General features: G+C 32.6%; 1 protein-coding gene across 4 annotated transcripts in view; it reads right to left on the bottom strand.

Moving 5' to 3' along the window:
* LOC128208755 (protein PALS1-like) overlaps positions 1-13,625 on the bottom strand; it is a 44,944-nt gene extending 31,319 nt beyond the window's left edge. Inside the window, exons 1-2 of one of the 4 annotated variants that reach the window (XM_052912311.1) lie at positions 13,520-13,625; positions 9,798-10,345 (exon numbers count right to left, since the gene is read on the bottom strand). In XM_052912311.1, coding sequence (XP_052768271.1) covers positions 9,798-10,314 — 517 coding nt within the window. In that variant the 5' untranslated portion in view covers positions 10,315-10,345; positions 13,520-13,625. Of the gene's footprint in view, positions 1-2,906; positions 3,137-9,797; positions 10,346-13,519 lie in introns of those variants that run through there. The other 3 variants (XM_052912312.1, XM_052912313.1, XM_052912315.1) reach the window with 3 other exon arrangements.
* Positions 13,626-17,073: the final 3,448 nt, after the last annotated feature.

Here is a 17,073-nt window from a genome sequence, read left to right as displayed (position 1 = left end):
TATCGGATGCGTTTATATGGAAATTGAATATTTAATTTAATATCTTATATGTTTTACTAGAACTCCTTGAGTCAGATGTGTCGCCTGACGAATTATTTACTCTCGACATTATAGCTGTTAGATTGGTATTTTATTTATTTATGGACAATGATGTTGCCATTTGTTGCTGGACAAAAAATATGGAAGCAAGAGTTACATTTCTTGTGCACTGCACTTGCCCTCAATGAGGTCTATCTATCTATTAAGTTTCAGGTTGGTACCTCTTATAGTTTACAATATATGCTCCTGACAAAATTTAAGCTTGAAAATTAACAAAGGGCAATAACTCTAAACATATTGATGCAAAGTTATGGTTTTTGTGCACTGCACTTGCCCTGTATGAGATCTATCTAGCTATGAAGTTTCAAGTTGATACCTCTTATATTCTTTCAAGATATGCCTCGTACAAAACTTTAAGCATGAAAATTAACAAAGGGCAATTACTCTAAAACTAAGAAAGCAAGAGTTACTGTTATTGTGCACTGCACATGCCTTCCATAAGATCTATAGCCATATTTAGTTTCAAGTTGATAACTCTAATATTCTTCAAGATATCCCCCGGACAAAACTTTAAGCATGAAAATTAACAAAGGGCAATAACTCTAAAAATATGGAAGCAAGAGTAACAGTTCTTGTGCACTGCACTTGCCCTCCTTAAGATCTATCTACAAGGTACATATGAAATTTCAAGTTGATACCACTAATAGTTTACAAAATATGCCCCAGACAAGTGAAAACGGGACGCGGACGCCAACAAAGGGCAAAAGTCTGAAAATATGGAAGCAAGAGTTACTGTTATTGTGCACTGCTCTTGCCCCCACATGAGATCTATCTACATATGAAATTTCAAGTTGATAACTCTTATATTCTACAAGATATGCCCCAGACAAAACTTTAAGCATGAAAATTAACAAAGGGCAATAACTCTAAAACTAAGAAAGCAAGAGTTCATTAAGCTATTACATGTTTAATGGAATTGCGACAGAGTAATATAATACTATTATTTTCATTAGTAACATCAACCATTTAATTCTTTAACAAATTAAATATAAATGTCTTCTTAATCAATTATTGTATGACTGTAAGAAAACATATGAATTTTAGCTGTTCAAATTTGTTTACCAGCTCACAGTAATGATGGAAAGAATGTAGAATGTTTTTGAAATGGACATGACGAATGGTGTGCAGAAGCTTCAAACTCTTGCATAGGAGCCTCAAAGGATTCCAAATAGCTAATCATGTAAAATAAAACAGTTAAACTAGACATAAACATTGTATAAGAACATACCAGTCACTTTCTTTCACAAGGAAGGAAGGGAGGAATTTCAACAAAAGATTTAATAAAATAAAGGAAACAGTATTTATAACAAAGTTTTCCTTTATTTTTTGTCAAATATTTCTGAAAAAGCCCTATCGAAATACCCCCTTGGGGAACTCAGGTTTTGCATTTATATAACATAAATACTCATTTAATTAATCCTATATGGTATATGCGTTTAGCTTTATATGCACATATATGGCCATGAAGCAAATTTGTTCCTGAGGGTAAATTTCATCATATAAACAGCGTACATGCAAAGCAACTAAATCGTTTTACACTGTTCTGAACATCTTATTTTGAACTGTGTGACTCGAAATTAAAGTTTCAATTTTATAAAAAAATTTAAACCTCTTAATGATTTCCACAGCTCTTTATACTGTTCTTGCATAAAACATAATAATTAAATGAATATCATATGCTTAAAGATTAGTATCATTTTAATATTGTGTGTCCATTTCTTATACGACTATACCCACAGAGCTATTGAAAAAGTGTGTTCTTACGGTTGTAAGCGGACCGTGCACGAGAATTTCGAGTTATCCCACTACCCAATACATTGTAATTAGAAAGGCCATGATAATAATCTAATGTTTATCTTTCTGAAAAATATTTCTATATATCTATTTATAAATCTGTAATTATTAATTTATTTATGCCTATGTTTGCTCGCTAATATATGCAATACACTAAGCGTCATATAAGTCAGATACAGTTACTCGTTTTTTCTTCATAAGTGTCATCTTACAGATGTAAGAAACCTAGGAAAACACATACTCAGCTTCACCTCGGACAAAATTGTTGTTTGTCCTAGCAAAATGGCTTCTTACGTCTGTAAGAGGACACTTGTGAAAAAAAACTCTTACTGTATCTAATATATAATGATATTAGAAAAATGTCCCTACCATGATATTAAAAAACAACCTGCATTTTTAGCCACTGTATTTTTATTTTTCTAAGCCAAACAACTGTTTGGTTCTGTTCTGTTCTGGTCTGTTCTGTTCGGTAATTGATGATTATCACTGAAAACACACTGATTTAGTTAAAACCAAAGGCTGAGATGCATGTAAAATCTGCAGGAGTAAAATTTTAAGAGCATCACATACAGCCAAGAGCTCATATTGTGTTTTGATTGTGTGATTCTGATGAAATTTAATGTTATAAAAAAAAAATAATAAGCTGATAACTGAGGTAATTATCTACATGTTTGTGGCCTTTCACTATAATATATAGTAAAAGTTGCACACTATAATCATATGAAATGTGCATGGACACAAAATATCCTTCCAGTAACTTGTTAAAATAATGGGATCTATGCATGATAGTTGTTTTTCTTTGAAAGCTTTAACTTATTCTGTTTACTATGCCCAAAGCAAAACAATGTTATAGTAACCTTACATGAAAGAGCTTAAAGCAAACAAATAATGAGTGAGAAGCAGAACTTAAATATCCACTTTCAGGAATATGAACTGTTTTTTTTTCTTAGTAACTGAAAGATCTCAAGTTTTCTTATCAATTTGAATCAAAATTTGTTTAACAATAAACTTACCAAAAAGTCTTATCTTACTATCCTGAGTTTCAACAATCATGATTACATATCCTTCCAGTTCCATATCAAATATGGGCAACAATAATCCCCTGCTCGTATTATATGCCACAAACAATACCCTGCCTGTACCAAACGCCTCAGTTCTGTGAGTGTCTAAGAGTGTCTCAACAATACTGACAGATTTTCTTCCCAGTCAATGAAATCGGGGTTTCTGAATCCTCATGCAAGGATTCAATAAAATTCATCATGAAAATAATCAAAATATTCTTCCCTCACACCTCTTTATTTGGAATATATTCCTTCATGATAAACCTTCACCAAGAATCTTAACAGACTTCACACTCATCGAAATGTTTAATTGTGAAACTTTCGGAAAAGAAATGGCATGGTCTTAAGAGTTTTCACTACAAATAATTTTCATTTATGAGGGAACCAGGCAAGATTTTTGCATGATCAAATCAGTGTCTGTCTGCAAATTTATAACTTATGATGTCTCCTAAAGTGCTTCAGATCATGCTTATACAATTTCAGTCACTTTCTTTATTTCGAATATCACCAAAGGAAAACCCTTACCAGATTCTGTTCCATTAGATCATATTATTACTTTGAATACAGTTATTTTCCTGATATATATATATAGAGATCACGAATGCTGGTATGAACTTTTTTGACGACAGTCTTTAAAAATTAATAAGAATTATTGTAAAAATAAATTATAAATTGCAATTAATTATATCAAGCCTTTTTCGCCAAAAGATAAATCTGTGGAAGTAATAGCACAATATTGACTGTTTTCCTTAAATGTATCACAACTAAGCTGGGAAATATTTGTTTACAATTCTGAATGAAAATCACAAATTCAAGATAAACATTTTTGGAATTCACATGGCTAAATAAAAAATTTGATGACGAAGAAGTTTTATTTTGATCTTTTCACAATTTAACTAGCACAATTTAATCTTACTATTTCTTAAAATGCTCAAGTGCATGCAGTGGAGTCCTTAGTAATTTTTTTTATTTTAAAACAACTTTAAACGATGTCCTTCGTTAAAAATGTTTTTTTTAAAACAACTTTAAAAGATGTCCTTCGTTAAAAATGTTTTTTAAAACAACTTTAAAAGATATCAAGAAATATTCATGTCAACATGCAAGGCCGTCTGAGGTTTTACCAAATTTAATTTGTTGCTTTCAATGTTCAGGAGTAGCTTAGTAATTGCTTAGATAATCAGTATTATTGTATTCTATGACATAATACTACTTTGACATTGCAAAAATGTAAAATGGAAATATCTCTGGCCAAACATTCAGCTTGAAATATTTGTTTCAGACACATTTTGTTTAATCATAACACATTCACTGTTTGCAAATCATGTTAAGATAATTTAATTCTCCAATCTTTCGATGCTAAGATTCTTATTAATATTCCTTTCACAGACCAAATACAGCACGGGACAGAACAAGATGTCAGCTATACTCATTACGTTTCAACGCTGACAGACTGGAACATCCGTCTAGCTTTAATAAAACACACTACGGAAGTTTTCATCACTGCGGGATAGGGAAAAATTGACAGATCCTCATCGTATGCATTAATTAGCTGTTCATAAAGATTTGTGAAAGGCTGTTAGCGCTTGTTGATTCCCAGTTGGGATTCTTGACCATGTTTGTGGACAAGGTTTCTGATGCTGGAGATATTAATTACATTAACGACATTAGGAATTACAACTAGCTCAAGGGTCACTTAGGGAGCAATATATTTCAACAGAAGCGAAACAATCCTAAATATTTTCCTGTCTAGGAACAAAATTGGGAGTTTGTCAGGAGTTTAACATTTTCTTTTGTTGCATATTTGTTCTTTTCAAAACACCAAAAGAACAACAACCAGAGTTTAACACTGATCTGTTGTTGAAGGGTTCCAGCCATCAGTTCTAACCCTCCTAATGATTTTGTAATGAAATAAAAACTTCCATAGAAAGTGCATTTTACAAACCATAAAATAGTTCTTTTAAATGGCAATGGTTGCAAGACATCTGGAAATGTGATATTATTGCAGGGTGATGTTTAGAAATAATTATCTTATAAAAACTCATTACTAAATATAATCAACTTGTACGAAACAATATAAAAAATCTTTATCAGCAGATTAAAAAAAAACACACACAATAAAGTTTGTACACCAAGCATCACCATCTTTTCTCAAGTTGTCTGACTTATATCTAACTGGATTACAGGCAATTTTTGCAACAGAGAAACTCTGCTGAAGTTTTGTTGGAACTCTGGCAAAAAAAACGGAAATTATTTTGTTATTCCAAATTCATCCCAAGAGTTTATTAACCAACAGGTCATGGTCTAAATACATTAAGAAACAATAGGCACATCAGTGCCTGTGCTCCACTGGCCAAAAGGTTCAAGCAAAGACCACCTAACGAACATTTTCGTCAAGTTTCATAGAAATACAATCATCAATTTTTGAGGAGAAGTTATTTAAAAAAATTTTTTACTTTAATAGCTCTGGCTGCCATGTTGTGCAGTGGACCGAAATGATTTGGGCAATTTGAGTAAAGGAGCACCAAACAAACATTTCTGTCAAGTTTTATCGAAAAAAGGTCATCGGTTTCGACGACAAGTCGTATAAAGTTTTTTTTATTTTTTAGCTCTGGCAGCCATGGTGTGCAGTGGACTGGAACCATTTAACAAATTTTGGTTAATGACTACCCAAGTAACATTTCTGTCAAGTTTCATTGCAATACGATCATTGGTTTCTGAGGAGAAGTCGTTTAAAGGTTTTTCTATTTTTACCTCTGGGGGCCATCTTGTGCAGTGGACCGAAACCATTGAAGCAAATTTGATAAAGGACCATCCAAGGAACATTTCTGTTAAGTTTCATCAAAATCTCATCATCGGTTTCTGAGAAGATGTTCTTTAAAGGTTTTTCTATTTGCCCTGGCAGCCATGTTGTGCAGCGGACCGGAACCATTTGAGCAATTTTGGTTAAGGACCACCCATGGAACAATTCTGTCAAGTTTCATCAAAATCTGCCTATCCGTTTCAGAGGAGATGTTGTTTAAAGATTTTGCTATTTTTAGCTGTGGCGGCCATATTGTGCAATGGACCAGAACCATTTGAGCAATTTTAATAAAGGACCACCCAAGGAACATTACTGTCAAGTTTCATCAAAATCTGCCGAACTGTTTCAGAGGAGATGTCGTTTAAAGATTTTGCTATTTTTAGCTCTGGCGGCCATATTGTGCAATGGACCGGAACCATTTGAGCAATTTTGGTAAAGGACCACCAAAGGAACATTCCTGTGAAGTTTTGTCAAAATCCGCTTATCAGTTTCAGAGGAGATGTCGTTTAAAGTAAAAGTTTACGCACGCACGCACGCACGCACGCACGCACGAACTCACGACGGACAATCTGTGACGACATAAGCTCCATGGCCTTCGGCCAGTGGAGCTAAAAATCATTCTCATTCAACCAGCTTCAGTGAAACCTTGCCAAAACTGCCATACCCTGGGGTAAATCAATAATAGCATTTATATGACATAAAAAATCCACAGGGCCAAGTTTTACCCACAAACAGACTTGGGGCAAATATGCCCCGAGGGTAAATTTACACAAGTGGGTATTTGCGCTTATATGCACATATTTGCCTCTGAAGGTAAATCATGTCACATAAATGTAACATAAAGCAAGGAACACAAAAGAGCAAGATACTTTGCATGTCTCTTAGATTATACATTTAGACTGATATGATCAAGCCAGTAACTTAAAAGGTTATAAGAAAGCCTGAACCAATATTTCCCTATGCACTTGCTTGGCAAAGTCCTGTTAATGTCATCCCACAAATCAATCCTAAGCAAATAGACAGATGACCACAATTCTGTGAAATTAGTTGGTTTCATGTGCTCCTCAACAAGACGAAATTGTCCAGAAAATCCTAATTGGAAGATTGCTGTAAATCACTATATTTTTTAGTAAAATCCATTTGAGATCATTTGAGACATACTTGATTTGTCACATGTTGTCATAATTTCATCCACTTTCAGTGAGTATTTAACTATTTTGGTTGTCATGTAAGTTGAAAGTATTGCAAAATTCAAAAGTAGAAAACTTAGAGAGAAAAAAACGTTCTCAGCACCATGTTGAAGCGATCATTGATCCTGTTATTAAATAACATTTCTTCAATTTCTCAAATTAATGCACACAGATGCATCTTAGCCAGACATTATGTAATTTGAAGTAAAGATAGCTATCAGTTGTCAGAATTTTGCTAATCCCTGCAAGACAGAATTATTAGATCATTTTTCATAGCTTGTGGAAGTTCTTGAGGTCATCTGTTTTTCCTACCAGTCAGGGGACATAACTCAACAGATAATTCAGCCAGAGTGATTGGACTTGCTACACATACAGTCGAAATCCGTTGTCTTGATATCCCAGGGACTTGCCAAAATACTTTGAGCCTCGCAAATATCGAGCCAAGCTGGAATGCTAAATACAAAGAGAAAAAATATATAAGTTCTTTAAATCAAGTTCAAGCCAACGAGAAAATCAAGCCAGGCAATATTGAGCCAACAGGTTTTGACTGTAATTCAAATTGTGTATTTTTAGTTTATCTAGGGTTTCATTTAACACTCTTTCATGGTTTCAGAGTCATAGCCAGCATCAAATGGTTAACGCACTTGAAAGTAATGCCTATGGCAAATTCAATAACACGCGTACTTACAAAAAAAGACTGCAACGATTACATCTACAATAACAGCAACAACAACAATATTTGTATGATTGTCTGCCTAACACATTTTATGAATACTGGCATAACATGTGAGTTTAGTTGGTGGTTACCAACATCAGACAAAAAGGTTTTACGCGGGTACTCCAGTTTCCCCTACAGCATAAGACCACACCTTCAAGTCATAACAATGAAAGTCGGGGTCATTTAACCATTTCAGAAAGGGGGTTATGTTTTTTAAGATTCGGGAAAATACATTATATGGGCAGTCCCATCAACCCTAAAAATAATCAATCAACTTAGAATGCTTTAAAAAAGACAGAGCTAGTAAAAGACTGTTATAAGCAGGGCTTCTAAAGGTTAGAAATTATAAGCAGTCCAGGCCCGTTAACCCCGAACCTCACTCCCCCATTTAAAACACACACTCAATATATGTATTGATGCTTTAGTTTCATTCAATTGCTTTTAAAACTTTAAATGTTCTGAAGAAAAGAAAAATTGATTTGCTGCATTTTAATTAGATTCCCAAGGGCTATAACTATAACAACATCAAAGTTTTTAAAGTATTTAGCTGAAACATGGAACATGTGGATAGAGAGAAGGATGGACAATTGAATGGACAAAAGGACAGGGTGAGGTCTAAACATTTGCAGGGCCTAAATAAGTTTAAGTAGAAGACAGAAAGAAAAGTGCCTGTCATATAAGATTGATTTTTCTCATATCTGCTTCTTAAGTAAATGTAGCCTCAAATTAAATACTTACTTCAATGCTAATTCATACTCTCCAAGACATTTCTTGTCTGAATTCATGTCCCTGACATAATTATCTACAGTAAGGTTTGCCTGGTGTGAAATGTTCTGTCACTTCAGCAGCACCGGGCATTTAGCAAAAATGTTTCGGCAGCAACAACACTGCCAATCACCAACATTGGCTTTGCTCTTATTCTTCATTGAGCACAAGAGATACAAAAGAAATGACACAGCATGATTGAAATGGAACCAAAGTTCATGGTTAGAGGATTTTTTTAATCTATATAGCTAGCTTCTCTTTAAGTCTGAAAAATCAACAGGATAATTGAAAAAGTGGTGTGCAGGTTCAAAAAGGAATTAAAGAAGCGATATTATTTCAGGAAAACACTTTTTCTTCAATTTTCCTTTTTGCAATTTACAGGGTTAAATTTTGGTACCAAATACAAAAAAAACCGGCAGACTTGATATTTGTTGCAGTTCAAAAACATAATGCATCCTGTAGAAACACTACTTCAGTTAAATTCAGTTGTATTATATCAAAACTCTTTTTGTCATGAATTGTGACATCAGTTTAATATATTTAATTAACTTGGAAACTTTGAACTTATCAGAACAGAAACCAGTATGCAGGGCTCTTGCTGTGCAATAAGTACCAACTTAATTAAATTCATTTACAACATTTATTAGCCTAGTACTGTTTAAACATGTCATAGACAAAAGGGATAAAAAAAGCTTTGGGCTGATATATCATTTCTATAGCTAGAGTTACAGGTGGATGCAGTTCTTTTGTCATGAAATTTCCCCCAAACAGAAAAGCAACCTTCACGATAAACATTTTTCAGAAAACTATTCTTCAATAAGCCGTAATTGATGTGTTTGTACCAGATCTGTCATAGTTACAAAGCTTCTAACAGGGTTGATGGATTGTTCAGAGATTCTATTATGATCTAAGACAATGATTCACAGGAAATGTTCTAACAGGGGGGTAACAAGGCAACTCAGACTGGTTTGCAGATAATCACTTTTGAATGCCATAAAAGGCCATTGTTTCTCCTGACTTTGGTCAATTCTTTCAGCTTACATGCATGGTTGAAAGAGTCTAAGAAAAATGTTAAATACATAAGTGTTGCCTGAAAATGTTTGCTCTTTAAAACTAAATGCTTTACAAATGGATTCATAATAGTATAAATATTGCCATTGACCAAACGTTAAGATACACTTATGTTTTGCATAGGCGGAATATTAGGGACATGAAACAGCAGGCATTTCCCCCAAAAGAAATGCTGGAAAACCGCCTTTAAGCCATGGACAGTTTTAACATACCAAGGCTTTTTAAATGCATAGCTCATTTCCTTACAGATGGGCTTGAAAATTAATAATTATTAATATCATAACATTTATCTCACAAACCTTTTGAAATACTGTCAACCCTTGGTGGGAAGCTTTCATCACATCCGCCACTGACTGAAAATCCAAACTTCTGCTCCATAGGTGGAATTTTGACTATAATAGTTAGGTTCTCAAAATGTTCTACAGGACTACCCTCATCTTCATCATTCTCTTCCATTGCTTGCTCAATCTCAAAGAACATAGTGCTTCCTGCATTGGAAGACGCACTTGGAGGAGATGCTGCTTCGCCCTTTACCTTTATTGAAAATGGGTCAAGCTCTGGTGGCTTTTTTCTGGTTAAAGTCTCTAAGCTGCCAAACCTTGATGAGGTACAATCATAACCATTTGTAAAGTTGTGGAAATCTTCCAAGCTTCCAGTAGGACCCAGATTTGCATAGTCACCAGACGCATTGCCAGGCAACTGTTTACCATGGAGACTCTGGCTTCTGAGAAATGTGTTGCTAGGCGATTCATTATCTAGTTCAGAGGTCAAACTAAGGTCCATCACTGTGGAGTAAGGTGAAAAGCTGGATACCATGGTTATTCCTGGGTTAAGTAGTGAATGTCATCTAAAATTAAGGAAAATGATAACCATCAGTGTTGTATGTGAAGTAAAGAAGTATAATTTTCATATTTAAATGCTATAACAGTCACTATAACCATTGAGCTATTTTGATAGATCAGTCAAAACAAATTAACTGGATAAGTGACAAAACTATCATTCATTATGAAACTATGAATGTCTTCTTAATATTGTGTTATTATACATTGTTTCACATATCTTTAACAGAAAGTTAATTGATTTAATAATTTCACAATATTTGATACTAAGTATTGAGAGGTACTGATATAAGTTATTGAAAACAGCATTATAGCCATATTCAAACTTACCTAGATAAGTATCACTTAATCATATACTTATAAAATCATTAAACACTTCAAATTTTCATTTGTTTTTTACAGACGCATTTCAGGATATGAAGTGTTTGCACATTCGATTATCTCGTAGCACAAGCTGTTAATAATTTTTCTCTTAACAAGATTAAATGCCTAGGATGTATGGAACAAAAACATGAAAGTTGGTCTGACTGGTATTGACAATATTGTCAACCTGGCAACCTAGTTATTGGAATAGCTTTATTGTAATGACTCAATACAAAGGCAACAACAAAGCACACCTATCATTGAAAATGAAGAATTATTACTAAGGGAAACAACTAGGTACCTGTTAAGAACAGTATTGAGGATTTATCTTCACTTGTATGGAATCCTGTAGCGTTGAAACCTACCACACCATTCAGCAAATACATTCAACTTTTGAAGATTTAAAAACATGAATTTTGTTTTAAAACAAGAGCTGTCACAGACACAGCGCGCTCGACTATTCCGCCGCTTTTCAGTGTAAGGATTGAAAAGTTTTGGCGAAACATGCATGGATCACTGTTAGATTAGATTTCAATGCAATTCATGATGAGCTGATATATTAACATAAATATGGTTACATGAAAAATTTCAACCAGAATTTTAAGTCTAATAATAAAGGGCAATTATTTGCAAAATACAGTTATATATCTTGGTTATTCAATTACGTTGAGTGGTTGAATACCATTCTATAAAGTCTCAATGCAATACATCAAGTATTTGCTGAGAAATTAACCTTTGTGTGCTTACACGCAAAACCTTAACCAGAATTTCTAAGTCGAATAATAAAGGCCTATTTTTTTAGTTAAATGCAAACTATATTTATCTAACTTGGTTAATTAATTAGGTTGGATGGTTGAGTACCATTATACCAAGTCTCAAGACAATATCTCAAGTAGTTGCTGAGATATTAACATATGTGTGCTTGCACGCAAAACCTTAACCAAAATTTCTAAGTCGAATAATAAAGGCCTATTATTTGCATTAAATGCAAAGTACAGTTATCTAACTTGGTTAATTAGGTAGGTTGGATGGTTAAGTACCATTGTATCAAGTCTCAATGCAATACCTCAAGTAGTTGCTGAGATATTAACCTATGTGGGCTTGCACGCAAAACCTTAACCAAGGTGTGACGCCAACACCAACGCCGATGCCAACGCCGACACTTGGGTGAGTAGTATAGCTCTCCATATTCTCCGAATAATCAAGCTAAAATGTTGTTTAACAAACATGACCATATAAAAATTAAATTGTTCTTACAGGTCTATCAATAATTGAATGATGGGACACCAGACTCTTATATTCATTTCTCCAAATTTTCTACAGGATGATGTTACCTAAATGCACAATAATAGAATTAAATATTAATAGTTCAATCCATATTCGCTTATAATGGCTTTACCAATTTGATTTATGTATTTTTCCGAACAAATTTATTGGCATTTAGTTTTTGTAATATTTTCAATTGCTATATAAATGCATCCAAATAATACCTCATGTTTTGAATGCAAATGCAGCATATGGCAATTTTGTATGGAAAAATGGTCAAATTTCAATTCAAAGTTCCTTGATTAATACTCTTTTCTGCAAGACTCAGATTATATGTAAAAAAATAACCAGTGAAAGTACAAACATTTCGGTGAGACATTAAATCAGTCCGAAACTGGCAAGATAAAAGTAAAATACAAATACCTGGTATCCGATATAAGTTTACAGACTGTTCCATCATAGTGAATAACTTTGATATTAGAACATTCATGTGAGAATCATGTCTCTTTAACTACTCTTGTAACAATGGATGTAGCCTTCATGGCAGCCAATTAGTCATTTTGCATTAAATGTTGGTGGGGTAATCTAAGGGACATGACCAACATCCCTAAAAAGTTGGGGACAGTAGGTATAGTTATTAACCAGTTCAAATCTTCAAATGGAGTTGATGAGTCATTGTTTCCAGTAAAACATATAAGCTTCCTCCTGACAGCAGTTCAATAGATAATATAAAGCTTAGATAATTGGCAATGCAAGTTATACAGATATACAGATAGCTGTTTAAATGTCAATTGAAGTAGTAAATAATATTAACAATTAATAATAATAACAAGCTTTAAGACCAGAGATCAAAGCGTTCTCTTTATATTGATCAGACAACATTTCTGTTTTTGCTGTAACCTTTGACCTACTGACCTCAAATTAAAGAGGTCATCTGCTGATCAAGACCAGCCTTGCTACCAAGTTTGAAAGCTTTAGGCTCATGCATACTCTAGTTATCAATCAGACAAGCTTTTTAAGTTTAAGATCACCACAACCTTTCTTGACTATATTCAAAGTTCATCTGCTGATCATGACACAACTTCCTACCAAGTTTGAGGACCTAAGGCCTAAACATGAACTTTTATGATTTATTAATCAAACAAGGTTTGGTCTACCAACAGACCGATATGTGCAAAGCAATATACCTCCACTTGTATGAAGGGGGCATAAAAATTGTTTACCTTTGAATTTGTTATTATTGCCTTATTTTGCTTTTTAAGACAAAATTCTTAGATATATCCAATTTTATTCTTAAATTTATCCAATTTTATGCTGCAATTATCCTGAATCTCAAAGCACACAAATAATGGATCCGATTTAGAACAGGCAACATATGTTTGACGTTAAAACTTGTAACAAAGACACTCTTTTTGACTAAATTTAAGAATTCGAAATATGATATCATCTGATTTATCAGTAATTGGTAAAATCATCAAAAATCTTCAAGGGATAATTTCAATAGACTTAAAATTTAATGTAATGAAATACAGAAGTCATGAGGTTAACCTTACCTGAGATAGTATCAGTCGACATTCTTCAAATCCATACTTGAAAATAAATTACCTAAAATTGCTTAATATTATCTAGTTTTGCCGAAAAATGGTAAGATGATCACTAAACAGCTCTTCTTTATCATAACAGCTTGGTCAATACTTGGTATTAAACTTCCGCACACTTTAAAAGTCAAACATCAAATCTACTAAGGTACAGTTTACAGAACAAAGTCAATATTTTGCAACTTATGACCAGACAAAAGTCAATGATTCATTCTATTTATCTCGTTATCATATCAATAAAATCTCCCGACTATTCACAATAAAGCATTGGAAGGACCCCTTAATACCCTTCTGTACTATGTTGAAAGTTTTTACATAAATCCTTTGAATAACTTGATATTTTGGATGAAAGATAAGTTTTATCAAAATCTTAAAAATTCAATAGTTTTACAGTAACTTAAATGTTGACTTAACATACACATGTACATGCAGAAGCTGAGATATCTAAGAGCTTAAAGATGTCACTTTCCCAACAATCGTTTAAACATTAGAGTAATTCCAACATTGAAAAGCAAAAGAAGAAAATCTTCAACATACAAAACAAGGGAGTCCGTGTAATTCAACAAGAGAATGAATGTCATTTTTATTTCTTTTGACATGTTATCATTTACAATTTACACTATTATTTACAAAGAATAATGATAAAAACTAAGCAGTACAAGGGGAAATTTGTTATATTTGCATTTTCATGAGCTCATTTTTCATGTGTCATTATTGTCATCTATTTATCGATTCTTCATGCCATAGAAAAACGTATATTATAGTTTCATATTAACATTGTAAACATTAAAGCCTTTTCTGACTGTGACATTGTGTGCTAGATCTATATGTACCTGTATGAAAAATTTACTCCCAAGCATTTACTTAACCCTTAAGCTGCTGATGGCGATTTTAAAGGCTTTGCAAACAGCTTGAAACCAGACCAGACGCCGAGTAACTCGGCGCCTGGTCAGGTTCCAAGCTGTTTGCCACTCAGTCAATATATCCCAAAAGTTTTAAGTAAATTGAAAGAAATTTAGAATAAAACAGACGACATTTTTTAGCAGACGACAATTTACCCAGCATGCAAAGGGTTAATAAATGCAATAATAATTAATAAATGCAATAATTAATTAAAGTACAAAGATGGATAAAAGGGATTACCTTCAATTGCATGTAAAATGGTGTTCTATTCTTTGTTTTAACAACTATTTTAAGAATAAAGGACTATGTAAATCCTATGCCACATTTTCTGTTTTCGTTATTCCTTCTTCCAATTTTTGATGCTTACTTAAGTCTTTTTATGCATGCATTTATAAAACTTATTATATTTATTCACGGTTATTACATTTTCCACCTATTTTTTTGTCACTTATAACATAACAATCGTTCATTCACTGCTTTTCTTACTCAAATATACAACATCTAACATTTAATTGAACCAGAAAGGCCTCATAAAACATTAATCAATCATAAAAACTTTGTTTTGTGAATAGTTATTGAATATAGAGACCAAAGTAAATATTGAAAGTAGTCCACGTTTGAAAAAAATGACTTGTCCTGTTTGTTACAGTGTCAGTCGTCAAAAAGACAATTTAATGTATTCTAGTCAGAGAATTTTCAAATAAATATTCTTCTGAAACAGCATTCATAATAATAATTCTTCATTCATTTTTAATGTGTTTCATTCAGTTTTCATGTATTACAATAGCCACACTATTTCAATACCATCATTATCTAACACAGCCTTAAACACTTTGCAAAAGGCATGATATCATTACAAAATTATTTTCATATCACAAATTGCACTTCATCATGAATAATTATATATAATTTTGTTGTCATAATTTCTTCCCAACTTAAAACTCGTGCTCAGTATCTTGAATGTTTGAACAATACTTTCTGATCTCTTAAAGCTGCACTCTCACAGATATACCATTTTTACAACTTTTTTATTTGGTTGTCTTGGAAAGAGCAAATTTTGTGTAAATATCTGCAAACCAATGATATAAAATTGCTGACAAAAAATCAGATCATAGATTTTTATATTTCCGTTTGAAAAATAATGTTTTATTGCTTAAACGGTTACTAACAGTTTAAGAAAAATGCATAAAACATTAATTTTTGAACTTAAATATAAAAATCTGCAATCTTATTTTTTGTCAGCAGCCTTATATATCAGGTTTTCATGGATTTTCTTGACAAAAAATAAAAAGTTGTCAAAACGTTCAATCTGTGAGAGTGCAGCTTTAAGATAAATCATGGTGCACATATCAGTGTGTTTTTTTTATCTCATTACAATATAAAACCTATCATGCATTGTCAAGAATTATGATCTCCGATTTTGACATTTTTTCGCTGCGTCCTATCTTTCATATTAAGGATTTTTTCCCATTTTCTCACCAACTTCTTTGGTCTACATCCTATCTATGCTAGCGTCCTATACATAGTATAATGCGGAAATTGTGCACAATGGGTACTGTTCTTTATTCAAATATGAAGGAAATCTGACATTTCTTTCATTATAATCTGGCCCTAATTTTAAGGTATCAATTGTAAGATAAAGCTTTTTGTTTAATTCTGCTATAAGCCTTACTAGTTTCATACGTTGAATTTGAAAGAGTATTGCTTGCCAATTACTAATATGTAAAATGAATAACTGAAAAAAAAGCTTTAGAAACCCGGTAGTTTATTAATGTTTTGTTCTTCTTTTCAACTGAAGTAAGACTTGAAATTATCTATTTTGCGCTCTGTCAAGGCCAAAAGCCTTAGTTTGTAATATTATATATGTTTATGATGTAAGTGCTTCAAATTCTTTGTCTACTCAAAGTTCTTAAAGTGACACTCTTATATAAAATCAATACATATGCATGTCTAATAAAATTTTTGAGTGATTTAACTATTAACTAAATAATACATTTATGGAAAATATTAATTACTGATATCAAGATTATAACAATGTATTTAATAGTTATGCTTGAAACGCACAAATATTAAATGACTGGTGAGTGCTAAAAGAATAACAGTGATCAACTATCGTCTCATAAGGTAGAAATACTGTGTTTTCTGCACCTTTTTTTCATATTAAACACAGTACCAGTATACTTCATAAGAACCACTGTTTTCGATATTTATTCATCCTTTTGGGTAAATTAAAACAATTGAATTGTGTTACAGGCTTAAGTAGCTTATTTCATTAAACCAAAATTCTTACTTAATCTTGTTACTTATCTAAATTATACCAAAACAAAAACAATAAGCTTAGCATAATACTGATATAATGGACTTGATTGTTGTTTAAATAAGGGTTACCAGACCTGCAAACAGCACCTGACTGTACATCAGATACCTTAAGTTCCTATAACATGATCAAGCTGTGCACATTGTTCTTGTTTTATTTGACTTAAGTTTTGTACCATTGAAGACTTTTGAAAGAAATTATTTAAAAGATAATCCTGATAAATTTTTTTTTTTGGAAAATTAAGTTTAAGCAAGATATTTTGCTGTATGAAATAAGATATGCTTAACAT

Source organism: Mya arenaria, chromosome 11 (genome assembly GCF_026914265.1).
Source record: "Mya arenaria isolate MELC-2E11 chromosome 11, ASM2691426v1".
Taxonomy (NCBI): Eukaryota; Metazoa; Mollusca; class Bivalvia; order Myida; family Myidae; genus Mya; species Mya arenaria.
This window is presented reverse-complemented; position numbering and strand designations above follow the sequence as displayed.